Here is a 26,538-nt window from a genome sequence, read left to right on the forward strand (position 1 = left end):
ATCTGGGTCACTTACATGAAATCCTCCAGCTTCTGCATCAAACCAGTCTTACCCTGAATCTTCAGAAATGCAACCTGCTACAGAGGTCCATTCTCAGGTTATGCCATAGCCAATGGCATTCAGACAGAGCCAAGTAAGGTGGCAGCCCATCAGAGATTTCCCTAAACCTCGCTCCCTCAAGGAGGTAGAATGATTCTTAGGGATGGCTGGCTGTTACCATTTATCAGTATACCACATTTTGCTAACAAAGCTTCAGCACTGAATACAGTGGAAAAAAAACATAGATGTGGACTGATAATTTCAAAGTTGCATTTACTGACATCAAACAAGTGCTGACATCATCCCCAGGTTTGGTACCACCAGACCTTTCTAAAAGGTACAAATGGATACAAGCAATCAAGGCCTGGGTACAGTGCTGTTGCAAGAAGTGGATGGGGGAGAAAAATTCATTGTATATGCTTCTAGATGCTGGAGAGGGGCTGAATGCAGCTATTCTACTTCTGAAAAGGAATGCTTGGCTGTAATGTGGGCCATCGATAAATTGCATGTCTATTTGGAGGGCCATCATTGCAATGTCTATACTGAACATGCTGCGCTTGCATGACTGTTCAACAATCCAAAGCCATCCTTGAGGTTGATCAGGTGGGCCATCAGACTGCAGGGTTTCAATTTTATTGTACATCACAGAAAAGGAAAGTGCAATGTGGTACTAGACACACTTTCACACATCCATTACAACCCGCCTAAAGTAGTTATAGCTTCTTTTCAAGCCACAGCCACACAACAGTTGTCACTCCCAATTGACTGGTCAGACATCGCTAGTCCCCAGGAGGCAGATTAGTATTTAGACCCTCTGAAAAATGAGGCTAAAAGTCAAGAGCAAAAACCAGACAGAATCACTTTGAATTACAAGAATGGAACATTATTCTGATCAGTGCCCAACAAACAGTAGAGACATACTTTGCAAGTAATCGTTCCATCGTCCTACCGACAGGCTATCTTACAGTATCCCCATGAGAGTCCACTAAGTGGTCATCTGGGAAGAAAGAAGACCCTTCTATGGCTGCTGGACATGGTATATTGGCCTACTGTAAGGAGGGTTGTGGGGTAATATTGTAAGGTGTATGCGGTATGTCAAAAGTACAAACCCAGAATCTCAAAACTATCAGACCTAATGCTACTGCTACTACTCCAATATTAGAACCATGTTACATGCTGGGTGTTGACCTGATGGGCCCTCTACCAAAAAGTCGCAGGAAAAATGAACACTTTCTGCTCATATTTGACTACTGCAGTAAGTGGGGCGAACTCTTTCCACTGCGAACAGACAAAGCCCCCCAAATTGCTACCATCCTTACCAAGGAGATATTCACTTGCTGAAGTATGCCCACATACCTTGTCTCTGACTGTGGAGCTCAGTTTACATTACACCTGCTGCACATAGTCTGTAGACAAAGGGTTGTAGAAGCTTACTGCTGCTTACCATCCCCAAACTAACCTCACAGAGCAGATCAATCGGTCTCTTAAGAACATTATGACTTTCTTTGCTAGAAATAAACATTGATTGTGGGCTCTGTGGTTGCCAGAATTCAGATTTGCCATCAATACAGCTCGGCAGGAAAGCACAGGTTTCACTCCTGCTGAAATAGCCTTAGGAAGGAAGCTGAAAGGCCCTTTGGAGAGATTTCTTTGCCAACCTCCACACCCTGACCATGATGCCTATTGACTGATCCAGAGGCAGCAAGCACTCATTTATCTGGTCCAGGAAAATATGAAGACGACCCAACATAAGTAAGTCAAATATTACAACCAAATGAGAATCCAAGAGAGCTTCCAAGGAGATAGGGTGTGAGCGAAGACTCCAGCTGTAGGGTCCAGCTGTAATCCTGAACCACAGGTTACATATCAAATTTTGTGATGAACATGAAAAAATGACACCATCCATGTTGAGAACATCAAAACTTATTTCAGCAAGGATGGATCTTTCTTTAAAGGTGGGGGTCTGTAACTGTCACGGTTACACACCCCCACCTTTATAAAAAGACCTTTAAAGATAGACCCATGTTATTTTACTGTATTTTACTGTACTCCATTCATCTACCCTCAGGTACTGGGTACTCTCTCTACTCATAAAAAGAAGCAGAGCATGATTTCCTGTTGAAGCTGAAGAGGGTGTTTGTTACAGATGTGCTCAAGGCTTGCTCTCTGAAAACCTTTTATCACCTTTCCTGGGTAACTTGAATTGTTTTATGCTCAGGTGTATTCTTGCAATTCTTAGTTCTGTTTTTTACAATGTTGTTGTGTTTGATATAGTCTAAGTTGGTGCTAAAGGTCAACCTGCTATGCTAAATGTATGCTTTGTTAATGCTGATACTAAAGGTGAATGAATTTAGTTAACTGAAGCGCACATTCTGCCTTGTGTATTTGTCTTTGAATGCTATGCTAACTTGCTTAACTAATATGCTTATGGCTATTTGTTCCCTGCATTTAGTTATTGTTAACTGTTTGTTTGTGCAAGGAGACTTTTTATGGCACTAAAGGGATCTATTAGCTCAAACGACTTTCAGTGGGGATTTGGGACAGGTTCGGGGCCTCCACAACCAGAGCTATTACTTTAACTCACCTGAAAACCTTTCCCTAGGGTTATCACTAGGACTAGGCTAAAGTCAAACCAAAGACTGTTGTTAATACTGTTAAGGCTGATCCAATCTTATGGAAACTATGAAGGAAAGCAGACTGGATTGAACTGCCCTTAATCTAAGTGACTTTACAGATGTAAATATTGGGGTACGGTTTGTTACTGTTTGTCTGCAATTGTTTTCTTTCTTGTAACATCGCATCAATACATTTTGGGTTCATGGTATATAGTATGGTCAAAAGTGTTTGTTTTGAATGCATTTACATTCATGGGTCAGATGGTCACAGATTGGAAGGTGCAGGGAAACCCTCCATAGATTTAATTCTGTGTACCCCTTTTTAGTCTGAGGGAGGTTACAAGTGGATGATAATAATATTAACAAAGGATTTATCTTTCATTCTCCTTGAAATAAATCGAAGGGATAAAGAGAGCCTGATTTGATTTCCATGTACAGTAGGGTCCAAAATTCAAAGGCCACTATTGAAAATGCTTTGCCATTCTTTTTTGATTTAACACAAAGTTTTTCATTATAAATTATATTATTAGCACCACCCTGAGTGAAAAGTATAATCTTAGAAATATTTACATGAATTTCAGTATTTCTCAGTATTTGGTATGTCCACTTTTTGCTTTAATGACAGTATTCACTCAAGCTGACACAGACTCCACCAGTTTGTATAAAACCTGATGATCCATGTTAGCTCAAATCCATCTGAGTGTCATCTGAACACATGCATCAGTGGAGAATCTGACCTTTTGTACAAAGGAGTTAACACGGTCAATATCACAAATTTTCCTTAAATTTAAACAGTGACCTAGAAATTGTGCAACATCTTGAATATTGAAAAATCCCAGATTTTCAGTGTGGTCTCTGACTTTTGGACTCCGCTGTGTATGTCCTTTTGTTAAATTTCTCCCTCCATATGTCGATGAGGTTAAAGTGCTCCATGAATGCATAAAGTAAGTCACTTGCATTGAAGGAGGACAAGGGGGCCATCTATTAATAAAATTATTAAATGAAACATTGCAATCACCACCTATAATAATTAAGGTGTTTGGATATGTGTTAATCAAATATAAAATATGCTATTCAATCTGGTCAAACAGCAATGTATTATCAGATTTGGAGTTCTATCCATATACACTCATAGAGCACTTTATTAGGAACACTATACTAATACTGGGTAGGGTCTCAAAACAGTTTGGTCTCAAAACAGTTTCAATTCATCGAGCCATGGATTCCACAAGATGTTGGAAACATTTCTTTGAGATTCTGGTCCATGTTGACATGATTGCATCACGCAGTTCCTGCAGATTTTTCAGGTGCACTTTCATGCTGCGAATCTCTTGTTCTACCACATCCCAAAGGTGTTCTATTGGATTCAGATGCGGTCACTGGGGAGGCCACTGATGAACACTGAACTCATTGTCATGTTCATGAAAACAGTTTGAGATGACTTATCATGCTGGAAGTAGCCATTAGAAGATGAGTAAATTGTGGCCATGAAGAAATGCACATGGTCAGCAACTATATTCAAATGGACTGTGGCATTCAAATGATGATTGATTGGTATTAACGGGTCCAAAGTGTGCCAAGAAAACATTCCCCACACCATTACACTTCCTCCACCAGCCTGGACTGTTGACACAAGGCAGGTTGGGTCCATGGATTCATGCTGTTGGTGCCAAATTCTGACCATACCATCTGTGTGCCTCAGCACAAATCAAGATTCATCAGACCAGGCTATGTTTTTCCAGTCTTCAACTGTCTGGTTTTGGTGAGCCTGTGCCCACTGCAGCCTAAGCTTTCTGTTCTTGGCTTACAGAAGTGGAACCCTGAGGTAGCCCATCTGCCTCAAGATTTGACTTGTACTTTCTGAGATGCTTTTCCCCACAATTGTACAGAGTGGTTATTTGAGTTACTGTAGCCTTTCTGTCTGCTCTAACCAGTCTTGCCATTCTCCATTGTCCTCTCTCAGCAACAATGCGTTTCAGTCCACAGAAACTGCCGCTCACTGGATGTTTTTCTTTATTGCACCCTTCTGAGTAAACTATAGAGACTGTTCTGTGTGAAAATCCCAGGAGATCAGCAGTAGAAATACTCAAGCCAGCCCCTTTCTTTTTTTTCCTTTCTTTTACTTTTAGATGACATTTTACTTCACAAAATCTTGTACCTGTCAAGAAGTGGAGCAGCCACAAAATCTTGATGAAACAACAGGCAATTTGATGAATTTGGCAAATAAACGACTACAAAACAACTTTTCATGGCATAATCTTGGCTTGGCAAGGTTGGGCTATTTACAGAGCTTGTGAACTCTGTACCATCTTGAACACCCACTAGAAGTGCTAGTAAGGAATAAGTCATTTGAAATTTTTCATAAAAATAAACATAGCAGGGATAATTGGGCTAAAACATTACTGTAGGCACATAAATATAAACGAATATAAAAAATTTAAGTTTTTTCACCTTCAATGTTTTATGTAATACGAGCAAACAGTGTGCTAATGTTAATGTTTGTTCAGTTTATTTTTATTATTTTATTTAAATTGATCAGTAATTAATCATTAATCAAGTCAAGTAATTAGTTTTTCTCATAAAAGAGCCATAGTTAGCAAATAATCCTACACCAGAAATGTAAGACTCAGTAATTACTGCTTAAAACTCACTATTTATTGCTTGGTTAATAATGAACTCCTATGAACATACTAAATAATTAGTTGTTCTTAGTAGTTAATAGGGATGTGTTAATGCAGAACTACTCATTTGTTCCTGCTTAGTTTCTGCATAGTTACCTATGAGTTGTTGAACATACTGTAAAATGTTACCGGTCATCCATTTACCATATATATGAGTTTCAGACGAGTATAAATAATAATAGTTTTTAATAGATTTTAATAGTTTTAGTGTATCAGCACTGTTCTTGAAATGGCTTACTGGCTTTTTGCAAAGGCATATTTATTGATTGTCTCAACAACATTTCTGAAGAGGATTTTTGAAGTAAAAGTGTAGCCATGATGCACAATTGGCTCTCCATCCGGACCATCCCAGCAGTCAACTGCAGAGAGCAGAGGAAGACTCTAGTCATACATTTATTTTATTATCTAAACAAACTGATAATATGAATGTTGTCTTAATTAGATGATAGGCTGATTCAATGTAAAAAAAAAAAAAAAAATTCTAAAGACATGGCCTAAATTAGTATTGATAATATCCTCACAGTTTCCCTAAAGAGCTATAGTACAGTTTCCCTATAATAGTGATGGGTGTACTGAACACAGAATAATTCAAAACACTGTATAATTTTTCAAGGTAACTGGTTCAAAGCTTCAGAAAGCCTAGTTTCTTCTGTGAGGAGCATACAAATGTTAGATTACATATGTGACCCTGTTCTGTGAACCCCAGATAACCACCAGGGTGCATGTTTTAACACCTGGATACCTTGTCTGTCTGTGTGTGTGTGGGTGGGTGCGTGTACATAAAGTGCGTGGTGTACATATGCACGTGGTGACCTTAGGTACTTATAAAATGCCATTGTCAATGACTGTTTTCCATTTGGAAATACCTCGCATGGCATTGGCTCTGAGTGAAAAGGACCCCTATCCAGGGTTCAAATTACAGGGTTGCATACGTAACCCACAACATTCTATTTCACCCCTCGTAACTACCAGGGAGCATGTTTTAACACCCGTAGCATAACCTATGCAGGTCATGAGGAACTGACTCACTGTAAGACTTGGAGCAAGGGCTCTAAGGGCTCAAAATTTGGAAAGGTACACATTGAGACTCAAGTAGCTGCAGCAGAAAGAGTAGAGTCCATGAGGATTAAACACTCCTTGTAGAGTGGCCCAAAACTTGCTTAGACAGTCATTGTGCCAGATGAATAGCTGATTCTGTAACCAAATAGTTGCTGCATGCCTCAAATAGTGCAAGGTGTGTCCTGGACATGGTAGGGAACATTCTGCAGATTGACTCTTGTACTCATTTATTGCCATAACTTCTTAGTAGATTATTTAAAAAATATTACTCAAATGAATATTCCATGTCAATTAAACCCAATTCTGGTGTTCTTAATACTTAAAACTTAGACTCCAGCACACTAGGGTATCCTACATTGAGGTTGAAAAACCCCATTAATCTCAACCTCATCTTTAACTACCATAGATCTAGAAAGTGAATAGTGTAGAGCAGTATGCCCACTAGAGGTAAGTATTTCAGTATGGAGGTAAGTATTTAGTCATCTAACGAGATGTACAGCATACAAACAACAACAACAATATAACAAATATTAACGAAAATATAATGTTTATAATAATCACTCAGAACTGAAACTGTGTACAGAGTGGAGACCAGCTTACACATTGGTCAACAATGAGAATTGCAAAAATGGCTTTATAGAGAAGCTGAAGGGAGAACCTGTTCTACTGAGCAATTATGCTGTACACAGCAACCACTCTAACATAACTAATTTTAGCCGAGCCACTTCTGACCCCAGGGCATCCATCTCCTCTTTGACAGTGATTCTCTGCCGAAAAAAAAGAGTGTCCCCACGTATGATATCTTGATCGTGGGAAAATCAGTAGGGGGGTTACACAGTTTGTGTGCAGTACATGCAATATGTTCAACAAAGGCATAGCTAATAAGGAACTCATCATTGTACCCTCTTGTGACATGGTGTCAATTTTGTCGCACCCAAGATTACGTTTGCCTTGTTTGAATGTGATAATGTCCAAGTTCAACACACCATCAACTTGACACTGGATAAAGCAGTCCAGATCGCAGTGAGCATAGTACAGCACAGACAACGTGAAGGCACAAAGCACTTTACAAGACCACTGAACAATGTAAATTGTAGTGAGAGAAAACAAGTCATAGACTGTACACGCTGTAATCACTCACATACAGAGAATAATTGCCCTGCACGAAATGAGATCTGGAGATGCAAAAATTTAAGCCATTTTGCCACTGCATGTAAAATGAAAAATGTCAAAGAGCTGGTAGTGTCCAAAAGTGAGACTAGTGATGCATTTTTCCTTGCCTCAGAGGACAAGTGGTGCATTACTCTGTCTATTCAGGGCAGGTCAGTCAAGTTCAAAACTGATACAGGGCCGACATCACCATCATGTCACGCTGTATATATGAAAGCTTACAAGGGTGCCCTCCAATCATCAGAACCAGTATAAACATGAGGAGTCCTGGGGGAAAAGTGAATTGTATGGGAAAATTCCTAGCAAATACTGAAAGTAAAGGGGAAAGTTTTGAATTTTGGATTTTTGGGCAGTTTTCCAACTACTTGCTTTGTCGTAGCACTGCTTGTAAAATGGGCCTAATACAGAGAGTGGATGAAATCACAGACTATGATGATGTCTGTACACATTGGCTTACTTAAATGTGAACCAGTGAAAATTGAGCTTAAGTCAGATGCCACTCCTTATAGTTTGGCTACCCATCATAGAATTCCCTTTCCCCTGTTGCCTAAGGTAGAACAAGAGCTTAAGCGAGGAGTTTAACATATTTGTCTATGGCCAGGAACAAAATGATCATGACGAGAATCTCGAGGCTGTCCTGAGAAATATCAGACAGTCAGGTCTGAAACTGAGCCATGATAAATGTCACTTCAACAAATCAGAGCTGCAGTATTTTGGCCACACAATCAGTCCCAAAGGCATTAAACATGATGGAACTAAGGTAAAGGCAATCACTGATATGCCTAGCCCCACCTATGTGACTAAGCTTAGGCAAATTCTAGGAATGATTAATTATTAAACCTCACAAATATACATTGTCACTGACACTTGTACATATGACAAATAAACTTGAAACTTGAAATTATTTAGGCAAATTTGTGCTAGGGTTATCCACAGAACTCCAACCAATTACAGCTCTGCTGAAGAAGGATGCAGTCTGGCTTTGACTTTTTTCCCACCCCCCATCCTCACCATGTCCTATTATTGTTAGTTTACAGAGACTCATTACAGCTCATTTTGATTTGTTTTATTGTTCTTGTATTGGCTGAAACTTTAATGCCCATAACTTTTAAACCATGTGTCCAAAATTTAAACGCCTGGCTGGATTAAAATTCCTGGATTCCGTGGGTTGAGACAAGTTCAACACACCCTATGACGTCAATTTGCACCTAATTAGATTTTCCACCATCTTGGATTTTGTCAAAAACAATTTTTTTCACTACTCCTCCTACCAATTTCCTCCAATCATCACTAAATTTGGCACACGCCATCTTCAGAGTAAGCCTCAAAAAGTTATCAAAAAATGTTGAATAGTCCAAAGGGTTTGCCCGTAATGGGCCAACAAATCTGAAAGCGATGCTGCCAAACAGGCTGTAAGGCTGTATCTCAGCAACGACTTTGCGCACTGACACAAAACTTGGTAGGCATCTTCAGGACTGTGACCTGAGGCTATGCAACAAATTTCGTGACAGTATCACCTACTGGCCAAAGTTACAATAACATGCTAAAAATGCCATTTTTGCAACTCCTCCAAACTTTATCCAATCTTCACCAAATTTGGCTCACACCATCTTAATTAACTATTCATCTTAATACCTGTCTAAACTTGCACAAAAAGGGGGAAAAAAGGCCCAGACTGATGAAACATAAATACCTTAGTTGTTTTTAAATTGCAAGAAGAAAAAATGTTCTGCTTTCCTGTGATTGCTTGGCCACAACTGTAGCGTGTCTGTGAATGTGCAGCTCACCGAGTCTGGGTGCTTGGCCCCCAGAAATGCTGCTTGCAGCTTTAATTATTAAGGGGCCAGGCACACTACTATTATTCTACCTTATTCTTCTTCTTTTTCTTCTTCTTCTTCTTCTTCTTCTTCTTCTTTCTAGCTTGTCTATGGCAGCCAATAGAATTGTCTGCTTAAAAGCTGTGAAATTTTGCACACTGATTGGGGAGGATCTATGGAACATTCTGACCAAATCTGGGCCAAGTGCTTCCAATGCTCTAGCGCCACCATCAGGACAAATTTTAGCCTAATTTAGAAGTATGTTTATGGTCATAACTTTTGAACCATGTGTCCAAAATTTAAAAGTGAGGCATCCCTGGATTCCCTGGGTCAAGAGCTCAATGCACCCTATGACATCAATTTGCACTTAATTCAATTTTCCTCCATCTTGGATTTTTTCAAAAACTGTTTTTTCACTACTCTTCTGCCTACAAATTTTGTCCAATCATCACGAATATGGTATACGTCATCTTCAGTGTAAGCCTCACAAAATTTGTTAAAATAATTTTGATTACTCAGACAGTTTGCCCATAATGGGCCAGTGAATCTGACGGCAAACATGATGCGAGGCTGTATCTCAGCAATGACTTTGCTCACTGGCACAAAACTTGGTAAGCATCTTCAGGACCATGACCTGATGCTATGCAACAAATTTCGTGACAGTGCCATGCTAAAAATGCTTACATCCAACTGCCATTTTTGCTATTCCTCCTCCAAACTTTGTCCAATCTTCACCAAATTTGTCTCACATCATCTTGTCACATCAAAATGGCGGAGCTTGGCCATGTGCTATTGCTATAACAGGATAAAATATAAAATTGGTGCTAAATATGGAACCATGGGTCCAATCGAAATCTTGCATGAAGTATCTCTGTCCAAGGTCCCATCATTGTCTATGAAGACAGTTGTGAGTTTTGAAAAACATGGCCACCACTGACCAATCTATATTCAGCAGCTATTAGACAAGGTTAATGAAGGCCGATGTTTCTTAACATTATCTTGCTTTTTCTCTGATTTAGATGCTTATAGGCTTGCACAATATTAACTAATATCTTTTCACAAATGTCCTTAAAGGCCTTAAAGTGCTTGAACCCTGATAATTGCTGCTTGCAGCTATATTATTCATTTGTTATTGTGTTAAAGGGAAATGGATTGTGGAAACAGTCTCATTATGTTGGCCAATCAAATAATACTGTATTGGTGAGGACTCCCCCCACATATGATACCTGGAGTGCAGGAAAATCGGTAGGGGGGATTACACAGTTTAGTGATGTGTGCAGTACATGCAATATGTTCAATAAATGAATAGTTAATAACTAACTCGTCATTGTACCCTCTCATGACAGCAAACAGCCACTCTGGGGTAACTTTTCCCTTCACATTGATGAATTACAAGAGTGCTGCTGAAAGGGTGGCATTTATTTCAGTTGGTTTTACTTCCACAGACAAAAATAAAAAAAAATACTCTGTGGCTCACACACAATCACAGCACCAACCGACACCCCAAACTACAATAACCATCATATAGTGCACCTAAACATTAACCCTTTACTCATTAACCCTATTGTTAACAGATTTAAACAATGAAGATGGCTTTGGAGTTCAATTGATATGAACAGTTTTGCTACGATGGCTTAGGACAACATTTGCTATGATAGCTTTAGGATTGCAATTCCCACTAACAGTTTTGCACTCAAATCTCCAGCAATGAACATCTGACAACTTCCACAAAATAGTCTTCACGTGAAAACTATAAGGAAATTCTGTGGTTACACAATTGCACTTTTTGAACATATAGTACACAGTTATAAAAGGGAATTATTTATAATTGCACTATTTTTTGTCACCCAGATTGGGTTCCCTTTTGAGTCTGGTTTCATAAAATGTATAGCCTGAGTTTATATATTTCTGTAAAGCTGCTTTGTGACAGTGTCCATTGTTAAAAGTGCTATACAAATAAAATTTAACTGAATAGTGTACTCCAATGTTTTTGCTGAGTACCTAAGCAAAATGTGCAACAGTTGGCAGGTGTGGTAATATAATCGGCGATGAACGTCACTGGATATTTTGGCAATGTAATATCATGTAGGGATAATGCTGTCATTATATTGCACAAGCCTAGATCCAACAGTTGCTTCACTTGGCTGATCAACAACGTGGCATCAAATTAAAAAATGATGCCCATCTCTGGCTCCAGAGAGCTCAGACATTGTCTACACTGATGTCCTGCATTATCACAGTTTACTTTCTTTTTTGTAGCCTGTGAAAAGTGAGAATTGGCAATACCATGATTCACCAGCAAGAGTGCTATTCCAAGGGAAAATCCTGGAAATGCAGCAAAGAAGAAAACAGAGCATCCTACTTTTTCTAAACTGAATGAATCACTGAGCACAAACTGAACTCAAAAGTATGAATCAGAAGATGAGGAAGATCTTTGTTTCAAGCTCCATCCACTGATAGTGGTTTCATGACCAAGTAGATCAGGTAAGAACGACTTAAGCCACAGATGAGTGCAGTATAATAGGAGGGATACCATTTCAACCACATTGGCAATTGTGAAGACATGAACTGGGCATAATGAGAGGGATATATAATATAGATAAATGAGGGGTGAGTGCTCCATAAATTAATCTACAATAATTTTAGCAACTGAAGAACTTGTGAAGTTAGTATGAGACTATGGCTCTGGAGGACAGATTCCTCTGTGACTCCAAACAGTCACAAGCTGTTTCTCAGATAGGTTGAAAAACATTCTACATGAGTATGAAGTGAGCAGAAGAAAGTGAAAAATGGCCATTAACAATGGCATTTTAAATGGTCATATGGTGCACACATGTACAATAAGGTTAATCGCCCCCTGGCAGATAGGATGAGTGAAATAGAATGACATTTTGACTGACTGTAAGGAACTTATAGCTCTGTTGACCTTCCACACAGCGGCAGCCAGCCTGCAGCACGTAGGCATACATATCCACCCGTGATTGTGAGAGCAGCTGATCTCCTGTCAGGTACGTGTTGTGAGAGGAAGCAATGTAGTAGTTTGTCAGAGGCTGTGTCATGTCCTGGTTCACCTTGTAGTGCTCTGGGTTAAAGATGTCTCCTGCTGGACTCATCATGTAGTTGGTAAAGCCTATGGAGTGTCAATTCGCATTTGTATTTCTGTACAGTCCTCACAGCTTTTACAAATAGTAACAAACATTTTTCAGTATCAAGTTCACTTTTTTCAGAACCAGTTAGCACCACAGATCTATGTGAACCAAACTGTAAAGGGTTTTCACATTAAATGCATTCATTGAACAGTTGTCATCTGAACTCTACTACCAACAAAGAGAGGGGCAATGTAAACCTTGTGAAATCTAGAGAAAGTGCATGGTGGTGTTCAGGTTGTATTGGCACAAACACTGAGCGCTACACTTTTAAATAACAGCCATGAGGAGGAAACACTCCTCCTTGTAGTGTGGCATGTCCAGTAGGGGTTAGGCATCCAGCATATCTATGGGCTAAGTTGATGATGTTTATGACCCAGTGGGCTAACTTCTACTTGTATAAGGGAGCACCCTGCGTCTTACCCCCATACCAAATAAACAGCTGATCTGAGGATGAAGTGGATGCTATCCAGTCCAAATAACATTGCAAAGTATTCACCAGGCACAGCAAGGAACATTCTGCAGGTGCGTCCTCATTGAAGTCTGCAGGGATAATGTACTCATTCACACAGTTAGCTGCTAACTGAACTCCATACTGTTTTCATGTACACTGTCATGTGCCCATACGAGAAAGAAAAAGGGAATGATTGCTGTAGGACAGCAGTATTTATAATGAATGTTGCATATCACTGCATTAACCTGTTGGGCACACACAAGCAAGAGGTTATTCACAACTTAAAACCACTCCTGGGAATTAGAAACCTACATTTACAACCCAATTTGCAAATTTTTTATACTCCATTTCAAAAATGTGTTAAGTAACAGATTCTAGACCAGTGGTTCTCAACTGGTTTTGCTTGGCAACCCAAATTTTACGTTGGATATCAAGTTGCGACCCAACACTACACTAATGTTGTTTATCATATAGAAGTAAACAAAGAAATACATATTAATATTGCATATGAATGTTATTACTAATAGTAATTATCCATTGCACAGGCCTAATAAAGTTGAAAAATAATCATTTACCACCTGAGATAACAGGAAATAAAACAACACACAATGGATATGAAAAGTCTAAATGCCCCTGCTAAAATGGCAGGTTTTTGTGATGTAAAAATTTTTTAAACCAAGATAAATCATGTCAGAACTTTTTCCACCCTCAATGTGAAAATAAAACATATAAATATAGCTGCAAGCAGCGATGACAGGCCCAAGCACTACGGTGCCATCGGCACCCGGTGGGTGTATGAAAACAATGCATAGTGAAGCGATTGCTGTAGAGTAATTTGTTAGGTTAAGCCCAGGTCTAAGGCTTTACAACAGCTTCCAAGTCCAAATATACAGCTCATATTTGGTGATATAATGCATGAACAAGATAAGAAATATATGTTGTATATGTTTCCCTTTTTTCGGCATGGTGAAACCACTCAAGATATCAAAAATCTGTTCTCAATTTAGCATCTTCAGTGTCTTGGCATAATGTTGAACAAGCTTGGTGACAATTGCATAAATCCCCTAGGAGGAGTATTTAAAAGTTCAGAGCCTGCAATTTTTTAAAAATCCACATTAAATCCAAAATGATTTACTTCCTGTTGGGCGGAGTAAGCTCAATTTACAATACCTAGCCTAACAAATAAACACTGAGACAAATATTAAATTACAATCAATATTAAAAATGCATTATTAAATGCATAAACAAAACAATGAGATTTAACTGCAGCTAACAAGGACAGAGTTGTGTAATTCTAGCCTGTGCAAATCAGTGGGAAACCTGAGGATGTGATTTCATTTTTAAAAGTGTCTCACTATCTGGGGTGATTGTGGACAAAACAACACTCAGATCATGTTGAATGTCCAGTCAGTTTCTGTATTTCCTTTTGACTTGTGTCATTGCAGAGAACCCACTTTCACAAAGGTAGGTTGTAGTGAAAGGCATGTTATGTTAATTGTCTTACAGGCAAATTCGGGATACTCATCAATAACACTACACCAGAACTTCGGAAGCATCATCTTTGATCACATCTTTCATTGTTTTATCTTCTTTGTGCAGGAAACAGTGGTACCACATGGCACTAGGTGCCCTGGCCATGATCCGAGTTCACCCGAACCCAAAAAAGATCCAGTGTGTTGAATATGGCTTTTGCAGTTGTGATTGGTAGCTCTGCAGAAGCTGTTCCTGAAAATCTTCATCCTATACATATCTAACATAAACTAACAGGATGGTACGAACAGATACAGCTGTTGATTCATCTAGTTGGATTGCATAATAGTCATTTGCCTTAATGCATGCTACCATCTGTTGTTTTATGTCCTCTGACATATCTTGTATTGTCATATATTGAATTGCGGCAGATTCACAGAGGCACTCTCATGTCATGTCAGTTGCAGCAGGTAAAATAAGATCCTCTGTGATTGTGTGGGCCTTTTTGCATTTGGCAATGTGATGAGCAATTTTGTGCAATGCACAAAGTGTTTTCTCCTGAACACTGCACATGTGTTACGATCACCAGCTGGAGTGCCCACGAACTCCACTAGAGGGCACTCCACCCCGGACTCTTGCCATTGTCCTCAGGGCTCCATTTCCCATGTGTTCCTTGCCCCACCTGTGTCATGTGCTACCCCTTGTTTGTGTGTCATGTTCTGATTGGTTCCTTTGTTTCGTGTGTCATGTTTTCATTGGTTGGTTTTGTCATGTGTTCTCCCTGTTCTATATAAAAGTTGCTCACCCATGCTCCTAGGTGCTGATTGTTGTGTTGTGTTTGTGATTGTTATAGCCATTCCGAGTTTCCATGTTTGTGTTTCCTAGTTTACCTGTGTTTTTGACCCTTGGACTGTTTTCCATGTTTTTGATTGTTTGCTGCCTGCCCTGACCATTGCCTGTGTTCTGGATTACTCTTTTGCTTCTGCCTTGGATTATACTGTTTGCTGGTGCTCGACCCTGCCTGTTTTGACCACGCTAGTAAATAAAGCCTTGCATTTGGATCCCCAACTCCGTTGTCAACCCCTCTACGTTACAGAACAATCAGCCACACCCGGATCCAGCGGCTTTTTGAGCATTCCTGGCCAATCATGGACCCAGTCGATCAACTACTGCACCTTCGGCAAAAGAATCTATCCATTGAGGAATACGTTCATCAATTCTGTGAGTTGTCACATCAAGTACCAATATATGATGAGATTTTGTTTAAGGACTTGTTCCGTTTTGGACTCAATGAGCCAATGAAATCATTGTTACCTGGAGGGGAATTCAACTGTAGCTTAAGAGACTTTATGGACTATGCACTGTTGTCATGTGGCTCTCCTTTTACTGTGGGAGAGGCAGAGGACTTTGAAACCCCAAAGAATTTTTTTGGGGGGGGCCAACAGCGGCAAGCTCCGGCAGCAGCGGAGCTTGACCCATCATGGCCACCAGCAGGTCCTGTGATTATGGTCGCCACTCCTGTGTTTCCTGCACCTTCTTGTTCTGTGATCCCCAGTTCAGAGCCTCTTTCCAAGATGGCCGCCTGCCCAGAGCCTCTTTCCAAGATGGCCGCCTGCCCAGAGCCTCTTTCCAAGATGGCCGCCTGCCCAGTGCCTCTTTCCAAGATGGCCGCCTGCCCAGTGCCTCTTTCCAAGATGCCTGTCACACCAGAGCCTCCAGCCATTATGGATGTCAAGCCTCAGTCTTCAGCCATCACGGATGCCACTCCTGTATTCCCGAGCATCGTGGATGTTGCGTTTGAAGACACCAAGGCGTTCCAAGGGCGTTTGAGGCTGGTGTCCAGTCTGGCGGACCCACCGTTGATGTCGGTGCGTGCAGCAGGTATTCCAAGAGCTTCAGCACTGGTCGTCACAGAGACACTTCCCCTATCCTCAGTGCTCCCTGTAATGGCTGTCGCCATCCTGTGTGTTTGGGCTACATATTGCTCTGTTCTTGCTCCAGTCCATGAATCTACCCCCGAGTCTGCTCCAGTCCATGAATCTGTTCCTGAGCCTGCTCCAGAGTCCACTCCAGTCCATGACGTTGCTCCAGAGCCCGCTCCAGTCCTTGAATCCGCTCCAGAGCCCGCTCCAGCTCCTGAGGTGGCAGCTCCCGCTGCAGAATCTCTCAAATCAGCAGCGTCCGCTCCAGCTCCTCCCGAGGTGGTAGTTTCCACTGCAGGACCTCACGAGTCGGCAGTGTCCGCTTCTGAACCCTCTGACTGTCCTGTCCCGGCCAAGGAGGCCGTCTCCGAGCTCTTCGCCTGCCCTGTCCCGGCCAAGGAAGCCATCTTTGAACTCTCTGCCTGTTCTGTCACGGTCAAGGAGGCCGTCTTTGAACTCTCTGACTGTCCTGTCACGGCCATGGAGGCCGTCTTTGAACTCCCAGCCTGTCCTGTCTCGTCCGCAGAGGCCGTTATTAACCTCTCTGTGCTCTCTGTCCCAGTCCAGCCTGATCAGCCTTGGTGGGCACCTGCCTTGTTAACTCTACATTGGTGGACGTCTGCTCTGCTGTGGTGGCTGTTGGCTCCACTGCGGGGATCTTTGCTCTCCTCTGCTCAGCTGTGGTGGTCGTCTGCTCCCCCGCGGGGATCTTCGGACCCACCTGCTCCGCCCTGGCGCCCGTCAGCTCCGCCTGCTCCGCCCTGGTGCCCGTCAGCTCCGCCTGCTCCGCCCTAGCGCCCGTCAGCTCCGCCTGCTCCGCCTTGGTGCTATTCTGTTCCGCCTGCTCCGCCCTGGTGCTATTCTGTTCCACCTGCCCCACCTTGGTACCCTGCTCAGCCCGCTCTGCCTCAGTCCCCTGTTCCCCCACTTCCACATGGACCTGGCCCTCCATCCCTCCCCCTGTTCCGCCTCCGCTCCACCACCCTCCTGGACTCATGTCTATTCCTGTTGAGGAGCGTCTGGAAGCCGCTCCTTGGGGGGGGGCTATGTTACGATCACCAGCTGGAGTGCCCACGAACTCCACTAGAGGGCACTCCACCCCGGACTCTTGCCATTGTCCTCAGGGCTCCATTTCCCATGTGTTCCTTGCCCCACCTGTGTCATGTGCTACCCCTTGTTTGTGTGTCATGTTCTGATTGGTTCCTTTGTTTCGTGTGTCATGTTTTCATTGGTTGGTTTTGTCATGTGTTCTCCCTGTTCTATATAAAAGTTGCTCACCCATGCTCCTAGGTGCTGATTGTTGTGTTGTGTTTGTGATTGTTATAGCCATTCCGAAGTTTCCGAGTTTCCATGTTTGTGTTTCCTAGTTTACCTGTGTTTTTGACCCTTGGACTGTTTTCCATGTTTTTGATTGTTTGCTGCCTGCCCTGACCATTGCCTGTGTTCTGGATTACTCTTTTGCTTCTGCCTTGGATTATACTGTTTGCTGGTGCTCGACCCTGCCTGTTTTGACCACGCTAGTAAATAAAGCCTTGCATTTGGATCCCCAACTCCGTTGTCGACCCCTTACGTTACAACATGTTTTTAATCATTTTTTGAGATTCCATTGCTTTCTTTTGAAACTTAACAGGATTGTCTTTATGCTTGTCTTCTGCGCAAGTAAAGCCATATTTTATGTAATCTGTGTCATATTTTCATTTACCTTGCATAATTTTTTCCATTCTTTTTGAGGAAGCGTGAATTTCACCCTGGTTATCCATGTTGGCACCAATTGTTTACAGACAAATTAGTGCCAACATTGACAGAATTTGATTGGATGCATGCATGACATGACAGATTTTTTTTTATTGGCTATAGCAACAGCTACAGGGAGAGTTTCTATTTTTTTATTTTACTTTTTGAAGCTATAGTAACTTGCTTTATTGTCATATTTTTCAACAGGTTTCCCTTTTTTTTTTACATTTTATAATTTGCATTTAGCAAGGTTTTTGCTCCCCAGCAGATCATAAAGGGCCTGCGACCCACTTTTGGGTCGTGACCCATCAGTTGAGAACCACTGTTCTTGACAACAATAAAAACCATAATTATAATGATTTAAAAATTGTTACAGAGATAAAGAGAAAACAGACATAATGGATGTTTTGGGCCAGAGTCTGCTCTCATCACTACATAATACAGGCACAATTTGACTCATTGGTGCATTATTTGGTGCATGATTTTGGTGTATATTGTGACATTAACAAGTGACATTGTGATTTTCATGAGAACATATGGCTAAATTAAGTAGAACAAATAGACCAAACAAGCATTTACTATACCTGCGATATACAGTTTATCACCTTTGATTTGTAAGTACTTCTTTTTTTGGAAATGTTATATTCTGTGGTATATTCTAGAGAAAAAATGCGTGTCGAAAAAGCAAAAGCATACACTGCTTACACCATCAACCAAAGAACAGTAAGCTAATTATAATGCAAATTACAGATGAAAAGGACAAGGACTATGTCTTACCATCGATTCCCAAAACCATCTGTACTTGATTTTCAGGGCGTGCCTCAAAGTGGTTCACAATCATTTGGCAGTATTCCCTTGACACATTCACCATCTTGAAAAGAGACACATTTGCAAACTTAAAGAGTAGGAATGTGAATAACAATGCCAGAGTATGTGAATAACAATGCCATAGATCATCAAAACTATATAAAACTATAAAATACAATTAAATGTTAACTTAAAAGCTGTCAACTGAATTTTTTCCACCTTCTGCTCACTCTCTAGGAAGCCGATAAGGTCATAGATGTCCATGTGGTCTTTGTAGTGGCTGAAGGTGAGCATTATTAACTGAAGCTCCTGGCGGGCTGAAATCATCTTATACAAGGTGTAAAAGTCTTCAAATTTTAAAGATCCCTGGTTATGATTTGTTTCAGCCTCCTGTGGAATTGTAAAACACTTTAGCTTATATACCTGTGAGAAAGAGAGAGTAACCAATAGAACCGAACTCACCAAATTAATCAGGGATTATTTCCATATCAATGTAAAAATGGAAAGTGATCAGTGGAGTGAAGGGACAGTGATGAGGCTCATGTTTATATCCTGTGAGTGACTTTTACCTCAGGTGATGACACAGAGATAATGCAGATAATGTTGTTAAGAAATGTGATAACTCCCTTCTTGGACTTTTAATTATTTGATAAGATCCATTTATCATTAGTCTCAGATTATGTGGCACATTCACCATACAAGTCCCTGTAAATGAGCTGATACTATATAAATAATATCATATTAGAACAATGATCATTTATGTTGCAGCCAGAACTACTAATCTGGTGATAAATGGGGTAAATTAAAAATTTATATCTGGATTTCTGTAAAGCTTCTTTGTGACAAAAGCGCTATATAAATAAAATTTAACTGAATTGAATTTAAATGAATTGAATTGAACTAGAGCCATGCTGTTATAAACCTTCTGATGTGAGAATTCATCCACGCTGTGGTATAAATAAATATATATACCACTGCGTGGATGAATTCTCACATGAATTATAACATATATGATTCCCAGCCAGGGAACCAACCCCAGCCACTGGGGTTGCATGCAACAGTGCGCTCTCAGTGACAGTCCCAAGCTCGGATTAAAATTGAGGAGGGCTGCGTCAGGAAAGGCATCCGGCGTAAAAAAAACTGTGCCAAATCAAATATGCAGACCAATGATCCGCGGTGGTGATCCCTAACAGGAGCAGCTAAATGAGGAACAGGAGCAGCTAAATGAGGAACAACAACATTATTTAACATGGAATAACTGCTGGATGGGCAGGATTTTGCCCATTTAGCCATAAGAGTATTAGTGAGGTCAAGCACTGATGTTGGGCAAGGAGGCCTGGCACATAGTCAGCATTCCAATTCATCCCAAAAGAGTTCAGTTGAATTGAGGTCAAGGCTCAGGCCACTCGAGTTCTTCGACACCAATCTTGGCACACCATGTCTTTATGGATCTCACTTTGAGCACAGGGGCATTGTCATGCTAGAACAGGTTTGGGCTAGGCCCCATAGTTCCAGTGAAGGGAAATATTAATGCTACAGCATACAAAGACATTCTAGACAATTAAGTGCTTCAAACAGTCAACAGTTTGGAGAACTCCCACATGTGGGTGTTATGGCAATAGTCAGTAGGTTCATAGTGATTTGTCCATAGCCATTTGGTCAGACATTAGACCATATCATATGCATTTTGAGCTACATATTTCAGAATGTTGTTCACAAATAAATACACATACCAACTGATACTACCTCATCTCTTTAGTCAATGGATAGTAATTTGAATTTTGGTTCCACTGTGTCCTGCATGTGACAGGTACCTTAAACATTTCCATGACTTTCTGCCTAGGAAGTTTGACGTTGAGCTTGTGGAGAAGTTGCAGGACTTCTCGAATACTCAGTTTCCCACTGCCGTTTCTGTCTGCTTCTGAAAAGGTCTGCCTCAACCATTTGCACAGAGTCAAGGAAAAAATGTCTATTACACAGCCACAACTAGAGGCATGATTTCTGCTGAATAATAAGCATGGAACACACAATATACCATTCAAATCAAACAATTCCAGCTCTCACAGCAGTTTGTTTCTGTAGGTCAAAAACCTCCATGTGTTAATGTATTGCTGCACTGCTGTGATGTTAATTCCTTCAAAACATCAGAAAAACAAGGATATTGATCTTGAGTTCGTTGTCTCTTTGTGAGACTGTTCTCATTACTGATGCCTGCCATAAGGTATTTAAGGCCAGTGATCCAGGTACGTGCCTCCTCAGCATTTGTGGTCACCAGGTCAAGGGATTCCATATGGATACCGTGGTAAATACTGAGGCAGCAGTTAGGATCAAAGTGACTACCAGAGAAGTGCTGGAAGACCTCTGTATTTTTACCTTCACAAACTTTATGGATAGAATCTATAGTGACTGGGAAACAGTAAAACAAATGTAATGTGACAGCAATCATTGTTACACTTTCAGGCTTATATATCTATTTATTAAAGTTTTTAAGTATTTAGGTTTAAATAAAAATAATTACAGTCTATGTCTACTGTCTTGCATTCACCATGCATTTTCATTATTTTTATAACTATTGGACTTACTTTTGGCTTTCACGTTCTTCCTGGATGGCCTCCAGCGGATACAAGACCTGTGTTCATCCAAGTTGTAAACACGTACAAGTGTTTTGGACTTTCCTTTGAGTTTGATCATCTGTGTGCCTTTCTGCATAGTGCATATGCACTTCTCAACTATGAAGACATGAACCAAAGAAAAAAAAATCATTTACCTTCATAGATAACCAATCATCACCAGCGCCAGGGATATAAATTCTCATGCTTTCATAGACTAGCTTGGTGTGTTGGTCAGTTTTACAGTGCATCCAGAAAGTATTCACAGCGCTTCACTTTTTCCACATTTTGTTATGTTACAGCCTTATTCCAAAATGGATTAAGTTAATTATTTTCCTCAAAATTCTACAAACAATACCCCATAATGACAACTTGAAAGAAGTTTGTTTGAAATCTTTGCAAATTTATTAAAAATAAAAATGAAAAAAATCACATGTACATAAGTATTCACAGCCTTTGCTCAATACTTTGTTGAAGCATCTTTGGCAGCAAGTACAGCCTCAAGTCTTTTTGAGTATGATGCTACAAGCTTGGCACACCTATTTTGGGGCAGTTTCTCCCATTCTTCTTTGTAGGACCTCTCAGGTTGGATGGAGAGTGTCGGTGCTCAGCCATTTTCAGATCTCTCCAGAGATGTTCAATCAGGTTCAAGTCTGGGCTTTGGCTGGGCCACTCAAGACCATTCACAGAGTTGTCCCGTAGCCACTCCTTTGTTATCTTGGCTGTGTGCTTAGGGTCGTTGTCCTGTTGGAAGATGAACCTTCACCCCAGTCTGAGGTCCAGAGCACTCTGGAGCAGGTTTTCGTCAAGGATGTCTCTGTACATTGCTGCATTCATCTTTCCCTCGATCCTGACTAGTCTCCCAGTTCCTGCCGCTGAAAAACATCCCCACAGAATGATGCTGCCACCACCATGCTTCACAGTAGGGATGGTATTGGCCAGGTGATGAGCGGTGCCTGGTTTCCTCCAGACACGACGCTTGCTATTTAGGCCAAAGAGTTCAATCTTTGTTTCTCATGGTCTGAGAGTCCTTCAGGTACCTTTTGGCAAACTCCAGGCAGGCCGTCATGTGCCTTTTACTGAGGAGGGGCTTCCATCTGGCCACTCTACCATACAGGCCTGATTGGTGGAGTGCTGCAGAGATGGTTGTTCTTCTGGAAGGTTCTCCTCTCTTCACAGAGAAACACTGGAGCTCTGTCAGAGTGACTATTGGGTTCTTGGTCACTTCCCTGTCTAAGGCCCTTCTCCCCCAATCGCTCAGTTTGGCCGGGCGGCCCACTCTAGGAAGAGTCCTGGTGGTTCCAAACTTCTTCCATTTATGGATGATGGAGGCCACCGTGCTCGTTGGGACCTTCAATGCTGCAGAAATTTTTCTGTACCCTGCCCCAGATCTGTGCCTCAATACAATCCAGTCTCAGAGGTCTTCAGACAATTCCTTGGACTTCATGGCTTGGTTTGTGCTCTGACATGCACTGTTAACTGTGGGACCTCATATAGACAGGTGTGTTCCTTTCCAAATCATGTCCAATCAACTGAATTTACCACAGGTGGACTCCAATCAAGTTGTAGAAACATCTCAAGGATGATCAGTGGAAACAGGATGCTCCTGAGCTCAATTTTGAGTGTCATGGCAAAGGCTGTGAATATGTTTGTACATGTGATTTTTAAAATTTTTTTATTTTTAATAAATTTGCAAAGATTTCAAACAAACCTCTTTCACGTTGTCATTATTGGGTATTGTTTGTAGATTTTCGAGGAAAATAATGAATTTAATCCATTTTGGAATAAGGCTGTAACATAACAAAATGTGGAAAAAGTGAAGCGCTGTGAATACTTTCTGGATGCACTGTATGTTTTGACTGAGAAATGTGTTCCAGTAGGACAGCCTCACAATTCAGATTACACATCAAACAGGTGTTGGCTGCTTTTGTTTACCACCGTGGACATGTATAGCTCTCATCTCTTGGAAATGTGCAGCTTTGTTACTAAAGTAGCTCTGTCTTGTCCTATGTTGGGATTTTTATTTATTGTTTATGCTGATTAATTCAGAACATCTGCATGTGTACATTCAGTGTTCTTCATATCAGTATTTCAAAGCATTGAATGAATCTGTGTCTCTTTGTAATGGCAGTTTTACTAAAATTGCAACGGAAACAAAATATAGTCCACAATCATTAGTGGCTCTGAGTCTGACGAGTTAAAAAAAAACTGTTAAGGTATCAGCTTTACTCAATATGCTTTCAACTTATGGGTAATATTCTGTTATAAATAATGTTTATTTCTACCATCTGCATGGAAATTCTGGTAGTATAGGCTTTGAGTTGACTAAATCTGTACCATGGGTAATATGAGGTTGCTGAGATATTTCCCCCAGTCTAATCTAAGTGGATTGTCTGAGTCCATATGCTCACTAGTCAGTCCTGTGAATCTCACTGCATTTAGACAGCAAAGAATTCATTATAGATCAACACTCTTTATTTGTGAATGTAGAGGTGTTACGACAGATATGTTATGACCACTATATTGAAATGTTCTATGAACTATGGTTGTAGGACCCTGTTAAGTGTTCAAATCAACATTGTTCATTTTAGAGAAAACGTTCATAATTTTTAAACTGCTAAATTACTTGTGTAAAATATCTACACTGCAGGCATACAAACAAAGTACAATGTTTGTGTTCGATGTGCACAAACTTTACCAATTTGACCTATTCTCCATGTCGGTGTTGCAACAAGGCTTCCACCAATCCAAAAGAATTCCTCTGCTAAGCAAGCTATTGAAGCTTTCTGACAGAATTTGGGTGATGACATCACGGACTGGGTGAGGGTCTTATGAGTTGAGCAGGGCATCCAGCCAGGATTGTGGGACTTCCAAGAGGGAGATGGTGGACACATGTCCAATGACAGCGATGTTATTTCTGGAGATTCATTCATTGCTGCACTACTTGATTAATAAACCTCGGATGCTTCTCAGGTGATGCGTCTCTGTCTTATCAGCATGCCAATCGAACAGTAGTCTCAGCAATGCATCAGCCCTGTCCATAACCAATAGTCCTCTTTTTTGTTTCTCTTCTTTACACCTGTTCCTCAAGATAGTCCATACAAGGCAAGTTTCTGTTCATTATTCCAGATTATAATACGATAGTGAGCCATATTGAGTTGTTATGGTTGACTTCAGGCTGAGTACTTGAGCGAGCAACACTTGTCAGTAATCTGTAAATCTCTAATCCAGGATGAGGCTTAGGTATTACTTGGGCTGGAAAGCATTTCATCCTAATCAAGAAGACTCAAAGAAGCAGAGAAATGGAAAGTATATAAAATGGGTCAAAATTATACAAAGATTCACTTTAATATATGCATATGTTAACCAAATCAACTGAGCAAGTAACCTTTGTAATATGTTTATTTCAGTACCCTGTATTTATCAGTATAGCTGGCTCACATGCATATTAAAACACACACACACACACACACACAAGATGTAATAACTCATACTTTTAATAATAATTTGTGCTTCTTGTTGCCTTGTTGCAGTACAGGCGATTGCTTTAAGACTATATGGCAAGCCTGGCTTCCCATAAAATTTAATTAAAATATGGCAACGAAATGTTTATCAAAGTGTCTATATTATTCATCAATCTTGGTCGAATTAAATATTTTAGTGAATCAAATTATCAAATATCTCACTGCAATATTGTGCTGTTCATTCATTAAAGTCAAACTCTTTTCGGCACACAGCACTATGGAGGTGATTATGTTGCAAAATTTGAGAACTTGTATCATAAAACTTGTAATTGTATTTTTGATGTGAGAAATTGCAGAATAAAATATGTACTTGTATTTTCGATGTGAGAACTTGTAGTAGAATAAAAATCTTAACTTGCACTGACAAAAAGGCTCTAATACTAGGATGCATACAAATATATATAAATATAATTAATTCATATAAAAAAAATCGGTCCCACTCCCTCAGGAGTCTGAGGCATTTTTTTTAGACCCTGGAGATGTTCTGACATGCCCTGACATTTGATCATATTTCAGTTATTTATAGCATACTAATGGCAAAAGTCTCATTACACTATATTCAGCACAAATTGTGCAATAATAATGTGTGTGCAACATGTATGTACATGTTTGTATTTGTGAGAAAATCTAATTTAAACTTGGTTAGTTAAAAAAAATATTTTTAAGGACGCTGAAATAGGGCCATAAAACACACAAATATATTTTCACTTTGAGTACTAGATTATCTAGACCAGACTCTTTGTTACAGCATGAATTTATGACCCATAACATTGCTTGTTTTCTTTTAGATGTTGTTACAATGATGCTGTTAGATGTTTAGAACCGCTCAACTGCCGTGATTATCTCTGTTCCCGCCCTGATTGTAAAACAAAACGTAATTGGTAGGAGTGAGAACGTGCTACGATTGGTAAGGGGCAACATAGCCGTTATCCGTTTGGTTTGAGTAGACAGTGGGTGGAGTCCACGATATTTGTGGATTTGTATGCACGTCTTGATGCTAGAAATATTTCAAAATCCACAAATGCGTGCAGCGATCCACAAATACACAGGAAGAACTCCACGAATCCCACGCAGAGTTGTGTTTGTGACATAAAAACATAATTGTAAATATTTATTATTTGCAAATCTCATTTTATTTATTTGTGAATTGTGAATCCCTCTACATTTATGGATCATAATCTATTTATTTGGATATATGAAACAACCCAATACAGGACAACATATTTCACTCAAAATACCGGCTGATTTCAGTCTGGCAGTGTAGTTGGAAAAAAGGCCACCTAATAGCCCACCTAATGTACTTGCTTATCTAAAAATAACACGTTAACTAATATAAGTAAGACTAAATGACTTAGACTGCTCATTAGAAATTATATCCTCCACTGGATCAAGTCGCAATCCTCAAAATGAAATTGTTTATTATCGAAGTCGCGTTCTTCTTCTGAAGAAAAGGTGAACTCTTCTTCACTGTCCAGGATCATCTGGAGAGCT

At 40.4% G+C, this 26,538-nt stretch overlaps 1 protein-coding gene across 1 annotated transcript in view; it reads right to left on the reverse strand.

The window, feature by feature from the left end:
• plch2b (phospholipase C, eta 2b) overlaps positions 1-24,804 on the reverse strand; it is a 36,370-nt gene extending 11,566 nt beyond the window's left edge. The window contains exons 1-8 of the mRNA XM_053226912.1: positions 24,222-24,804; positions 21,497-21,643; positions 21,078-21,320; positions 20,729-20,859; positions 19,134-19,304; positions 18,885-18,978; positions 12,308-12,511; positions 5,574-5,694 (exon numbers count right to left, since the gene is read on the reverse strand). Of these exons, the coding sequence (XP_053082887.1) occupies positions 5,574-5,694; positions 12,308-12,511; positions 18,885-18,978; positions 19,134-19,304; positions 20,729-20,859; positions 21,078-21,320; positions 21,497-21,643; positions 24,222-24,456 (1,346 nt within the window). The 5' untranslated portion in view covers positions 24,457-24,804. The remainder of the gene's footprint in view (positions 1-5,573; positions 5,695-12,307; positions 12,512-18,884; positions 18,979-19,133; positions 19,305-20,728; positions 20,860-21,077; positions 21,321-21,496; positions 21,644-24,221) is intronic.
• Positions 24,805-26,538: the final 1,734 nt, after the last annotated feature.

Source organism: Pangasianodon hypophthalmus, chromosome 20, assembly GCF_027358585.1.
Source record: "Pangasianodon hypophthalmus isolate fPanHyp1 chromosome 20, fPanHyp1.pri, whole genome shotgun sequence".
Taxonomy (NCBI): Eukaryota; Metazoa; Chordata; class Actinopteri; order Siluriformes; family Pangasiidae; genus Pangasianodon; species Pangasianodon hypophthalmus.